The following is a 6,353-nucleotide window of genomic DNA, read 5'->3' on the forward strand; positions in this document are numbered from 1 at the left end:
TGGTACTCGACGCAGGCCGAGACGCTTGCCGTGCGGCGGACGTGTATGCCCCACGTGGCCACGTGGCTGGACACACGGCCGCTGGTCTGACGCTGACGCAGGCCGAGACGCGGCCGTGCGGCGGACGTTATGCCCCCACGTGGCCACGTGCCGGACACCACGGCCGCTGGTCTGACGCTGACGCAGGCCGAGACGCGGCCGTACGACGGACGTTACAAATGCTCTGCTGCTTACGGTGATGACGTAAGGTCCCGAAACAGAGTAGTGAAACATGTTATTGTGTTCCGCTCTGGGTTGGGGTCATGCCAGTTTCAACATTATGATTTGAATCACGTGGGCATACACACTCGAATGTCGCTATTGGATTTGGAATAAGCCTTAAGGCTCATTCTAAATCCAAAGCAATTATTTTTTTTAAAAATGTGTCGGACATTTGTTCGTCCAAAAATGTACGGCACAAAATGTGGCGTTTCGTGGCAACAAGAAGCTACCTTAAGTTTGCCGCACAAATTTTGGCGCTGGACGCTACGTCAGAGACGAAATTACTTATGCCTACCTGAAACGGGGATGTTCCGCATTACTGTTATATGAGATCAACGGAGGGACACAAAATACGAAATAAACTGGATTTAGTCCACGCGGACGGTAATATTGGTTTTGGTACTTTGAACGCTTTGAGATGAATTGGTAAATCACATGTGCAGGATTACGGTCACGCGTATGCGTACGAAGCGTTACAGGCGCGCGCCTAATTTTTTTTTCTCGATGAGAGCACAATGTTCTGACTCACCTGTTCATGAGCAGGGGTTCGCTGCAAATTTCTTTTACGAACTGCTGCTAACCAATGTCGTATAAGCCTCCTAAGTGATGTCGAGTGAAATCTTCTTTCTACAGAAATAAAAAGGCGAAGATGGATCTTGTCGCCTTAGTACCAAAAACTGTTAAGCTTTTCACCTTGTCTGATTATACGGGTGTCTAAGTATGAGCCATCTTTGTTATGTTTTACTTAGCTATCGGTACTCTATCATTATGATATGTTATTTTAGTCTTGGTAATACATTCATCGTCCCGCTGCTTGTGGTTTGCCCACACTGTCATCGTTGTTGGCTCGCAATAAAAGTCGATAGATCTTGTTCAAGGTTTCGTTATCGCGAAGGCGTCTTACGTCCTGAGCGTCCTTCGTTTTCCCTATTGTTTTTAGCATTGTTTGGCCAGTGTTCTTCAATGCTATCGTATCTTATTGTTTCAGCTGTCATCAGCAACTCCTTCCATTCGACCTCAAGCACGCGTACTCATAAGGCCCTCTTCCACACGCTTCCCCCAGTTAACAGCAGGTGGCGCCGCTTTTCACCGTGGGTTTGCAACATGAAATGTTGAGCTTTGACAGGATTTCCAATTTTCTTGATCGGGTCATTTAGTCAGTACTTCCTGGTCCTGGTATATTGAATTTGATTATGGTCAGCACAAGAACTGTAAAATCACAAAGCCGAATCATCAGGAGCTCAAGACTTTTCTTGCTCATGTGAAGTATGGCGTCCAGACAGTCAGGACACGCGTCTTTCTTTTTTTAAGTGCATTCCGAGTGGTTTGCTTGGATAGCCTTGAGTCCAGAACACTATAAAGCAAAGCCTGTTCTTTGTTCCCTGAAGCCACCATCCAAGTTGTGCCGTCCTGTTCAACCAATAACCTCCCTTCATCTTTTCGCCAGACAGACCTGCCGAGTGCGCACGTGCCGTACAACGCCGCGGCCCGGTCCTGGGGCCCAGTTTAGCCTGTTGGCCTGCTGCCAGCTGACCTTCCCATGTCAGCCGGGAAGGGCAATGAGCCCGTCTTGGGACACGCACCCAGTGCCCAGCGATAACGGTCATACCCGCCTACCCGGTGATAATGGGCCGGTTAATTAGACAATATCCCGCTCCAATACAATGGAGATGGCAAAACCATCGTCATTTCCCTGCGTTTTTTATAGCATGAATGGTTAGCTCCCTTGAACAGTGTGGTCATGAAGTACGCTACCTCCTGTCCGCATGTCTTTGGTGCGATGCAGCGAAGTTGCTGCATTACAGTTTGGCGGGCAGGCCCAGGAAAAGGGCTCGCATCATTTGTGTGAAATGAGCGGTGCGCACACAATTTGAATGCATCCTGCTACAACGGTGTAGCACTTCGCTGCGTGTCTCTGGACCTGAGCCTAGTATTTGGAGGATGGGTGCTGTATGACGAGGATTGGTCTCTACGAAAACGTCGATGAGATGGGCATGAAGATAAATGTGTTTTTCCTAAAGCTGAAATTACCAAATTTGTCTTGTTTTTCATGTTTGTGCGATTTGTTAAGTTGTCTCCCTTTCGAGACATCATTACAAAATGAGGGATCTCTTGCCTTCCAACTAGAGGCAAATTAGGTTTCGTACCACTCTCCATGTCGATGCCAGACGATTCCCAATAGCTGTTTTTCAACAACCGTAACAAAGAGGTGAGAATTAGAACCTAGCATTTACCTCTCCAACCTTTGAAGAAAGGTTTAGAGGCTCCCTCGTACATGGTGAAAGGTTACTTAAGAAACTGCTGAGTTCACTGCCCACCGGTCGGCAGTTTCTGTGCAAATGTTATGATATGATATTTACCCTTGTGCCACGTCTTCCTTACCTACTTTTATTTGGGAGCTCAAGGAAAAACTGCTAACTTTGCATACCTATTTCCTATGCTTTTGCTTAGCTATTGCTCACAGTTTACAGAAAAAACACAAGTTGTCGGGAGTCTGGCTCTTTGACCCGCGTTTGTATTGCAGGTAGCTCTTTTACAATAAGATCGGATGTAAACAATCCCACCAAGCCCTTATTACGCAGCACCGCGCAAAATCTTACCGAGCTGTCAAATCTGCGCCTCAAATTTCAGGCCTCTCCTGTGTGCCGCATCACGCCGTCAATTGCTATCTGTCCCTCCCTCTCCACCCCTTCCGCCGCGTCGGTCCTCCCACGCTGTCGCATCCCGCTGAGCGTGGGCCGCGTGTCTATTGATCGCCGGCTGGAGCCTCCCGCGGGGCCGTCCGGCTGCCGCGCAGCTGCCCCAGGCCGCGGCAGTGCGCGATACGACAGCAAAAACTATTTATCCGCCGAGGTTCGCCAGGCCAAACGGCGACCAAACAGGCCAGCTGATTGGTTGTTTGCACACCGCATGGGCGGGGCCAGCGGGCCGGCGGGTGGCCGCTCCGCCAATCAGCGGCGAGCAGCGCCATCATTGGGGCGGGCCACTGCGGGAAAATATTTGCGGCCCGGGAGCGTGCCAGAGATACCAACAAGGCGGCTGGATTTGTCAGTTTGCGGTCCCGTGCGAGCCGGGCCGGAGCGCTCTCGTTGTTGTGCAGTGACGGCACCGGCCTCGCCAGCTCGTCGGAGCCAGCGCACCTCACGCCACGGCACCACAGCCGAACCCAACGCGGCCATTCCGGCCCGCCATGGAGCCTCTGAGCGACGCGGGCGCCGATCTGTCGCACCGCATGGCCGTGGTGCCCACTAGCCTGCACGAGGCGGTGCGTGCCGGCTGCGGGCCGGACCTGCCGCCCAGCTCGCTGGCGGGCCCTCTGGGCGGCGCTGCGCCCCTCCTCTTCAGCCCCATCAAGTTCGGCGTGCCCGGCCTGGACCAGCTGCCGCTGCCGCCGCCCGCAGCTGCACCAGCTGCAGCTGCAGCAGCAGCTGTACTCGTACGCACTGCAGCAGATGCAGCAGGCGCGGCAGCAGTCGGCGGGGCTGCCGCCGCCCTGGGCCGTGCCCTACCCATACAAGCTGCTGGACCCGCGGCTGGCGGCGCTCTGCCGCCCGCCCGAAGAGCCCAAGCCGCAGCACTCGTACATCGGCCTGATTGCCATGGCCATCCTCAGCCACGCCGACCGCAAGCTGGTGCTGAGCGACATCTACCAGTACATCCTGGACAACTACAGCTACTTCCGCAACCGCGGCACCGGCTGGCGCAACAGCATCCGCCACAACCTCTCGCTCAACGACTGCTTCATCAAGGCCGGCCGCTCGCCCAACGGCAAGGGCCACTACTGGGCAATCCACCCGGCCAACGTCGACGACTTCCGCAAGGGCGACTTCCGGCGGCGCAAGGCGCAGCGGCGTGTCCGCAAGCACATGGGCCTGACGGTGGACGAGGAGGACTCGCTGTCGCCGCCGCCGCCGGGCGCCGGCCTGGGCCGGCCTACCGGCGGCCGCCCCCCCACCGCGCCGCCGCCAGTTCGACGTGGCCTCGCTGCTGGCGCCCGACGAGCCGCTGACCCGGCTCGAGCCGGCCGACGACGAGCTCGACGTCGTCAACGGCGGCGACGGCTCGCGCTCGCCGCCGCCGCCGCTGCCGCCTCCGGCGTCGGCAGACGACGGGCGGGACGAGCGGCGGGACGAGCCGGACGAGCGGCGGGGTGAGCGGGACTCGGTGCCGCTCAGCTTCGCCGGCTTCCGGGCCGCGGACACGCCTCGCTCGCCCTAGACGACCCGCGGCGCCGGCGCCGAGCCAGGCCGACCCGGTTCGCCCTGGGCTGACCCGGACCGCCCTGGGCTGACCCGGACCGCCCTGGGCTGACCCAAACCGCCCTGGGCTGACCCGGACCGCCCCGGGCTGACCCGGACCGCCCTGTCTCAGCGGGGAGAGAGGCGCCGGGACGGACGCGGCGAGACCGGCGCCGAGACGCGGCCGGACGGCCGGCACCGCGGCACACGTACCTGGCCGCCAGGAAAGGTCAGGCGAATCGCGTGTCCAAGCTGTGGTCGGGTCATAGGGGTCGCGGCCCTGGCGCCGCGGGCGTCCGTGCTCAGACCGGCGCGCTAGGGCCTCTGGTCTGGACCTCGCCCCGTGTCACGGATGGTGACGCGCCGGCTCAGCGCGTGTAGGAGACTGACCCGGTGTCATGACGGCGTCACGGTGTCACGTCATGACACTCGTGCAGTTGCGGGCTCGTCATCCAAAGATGTCTGCGCCGTGGATCGGGTATATGAGCATGTTGGGCTGTGCTTGCTTCGGCCAGGCCCTGAGCCCGTAGTCAATGTCAGAATCTAGCCGCAAATGTCTATGTGTGTAAATAGCTTGAGATTTACGGTATTTATTTCGGTCCTCGGACACGCGAGCTTGTTGTCATAAGGGAGAGCCCGATGGACCGCGCGCTGTTCTGCACGTAGTGGGTATGCAATGAGGTAGTTGGCAGGTTAACTGCAATATAAATATTGCTGATGATTTGCCGGGTGGCTTCAAGACCACGCCTTCTGTGTACCTATACTCGCACAATTGTTTTAAAAGAAATTAGGAATATATGGTGCTCGGTTGATGCTTTGTTTTCAATGGCTGACAGTTTGTGCGAGTGGTGTTGCTAAAATCGTTGAATTTTGACGCACGTACGAGATTCTGGGTGTTTTCATGAAGCGATTGTACAATGCTTCTGGATATTTTACTTGCTTGCTCAGTGAGATGAAACGACAAGGAGATTATCTTTTGTCCAAGTTCCAGGTGAAACGATAATGCTCGAAACGGAGTTACTCGTGAACAAGTTGTAAAATACACAATGCGTATACATATGTGCAACCATTACCTTGTGAGCGCTATTGGCGGCTGTATCATGTATGGCATAAAATAGGGACGAAAAGGGTGTTATTGATGTTATGTATCTGTCATTTTTGGAAAGATGAATGTATTCAGTGGTTCAGTAGAAGCGATCCCAACATCACGACCATCATACCCCAAGCTTGGGCCCGTGCGAGCAGAAGCAGCTTTCCGAAGGGGCAAGTATTTGTTGTTCACTTACCATAGCAGGCATAATGTAAGTCACATGCCTTGCCATGAAGCATTACTTCGTCTGCATTGCCCTGCACACGCTATGTTAAGAGCATACAGACACTTGAGCCGGTACTAGTACTGGCGCTTCAATTCAAGTTACATTCGTAGGGTCTTAGCGTGCCTTCAAGCGATACGCGCAGATTTTGTTTGATTAGCGGCCTCGACAATCGCATGTGGCGAAAACCCGAAGCAGAAGTGGATTGGTCCGTGATTTCCCTTCTCGACGTTTCGCCTGGTAATGTAATGCACTCCGCCGTGAGCCACCTCACATGCAAAGCGAAAACAGACTCAGAAGGTGCCAACTTGCACTGTTACACAATGCCCTGCCTGTGATATTACGTAACGACATTTTCCCAGCCAGAAGAGGCATGGGATGCAATGTGGTATATAATCGCGACTGCGCTGGGCGATACACAACACATACCTCAGACGCGTCAATGCTTGCGAGCGCTGCTGTAGACCACGTGAGACGTGCATGAGCTGTGAGACGCAAGGATTAACTGAACCAGCCCAGCCGCCATGCTCTTTACCAGGCG

At 55.3% G+C, this 6,353-nt stretch overlaps 1 protein-coding gene across 1 annotated transcript; it reads left to right on the plus strand.

The window, feature by feature from the left end:
- Nucleotides 1-3,697: 3,697 nt before the first annotated feature.
- Nucleotides 3,698-4,532, plus strand: LOC119102971 (forkhead box protein E3-like). The gene is given in 3 exon segments (XM_037226421.1): nt 3,698-4,198; nt 4,200-4,327; nt 4,480-4,532. Coding segments are annotated over 3 exon segments (666 nt in total). The 5' UTR covers nt 3,698-3,713.
- The last annotated feature ends 1,821 nt before the right edge of the window (nt 4,533-6,353 follow it).

Source organism: Pollicipes pollicipes, unplaced genomic scaffold, assembly GCF_011947565.3.
Source record: "Pollicipes pollicipes isolate AB1234 unplaced genomic scaffold, Ppol_2.1 Scaffold_5724;HRSCAF=6776_pilon_pilon_pilon, whole genome shotgun sequence".
Lineage (NCBI taxonomy): Eukaryota > Metazoa > Arthropoda > Thecostraca > Pollicipedomorpha > Pollicipedidae > Pollicipes > Pollicipes pollicipes.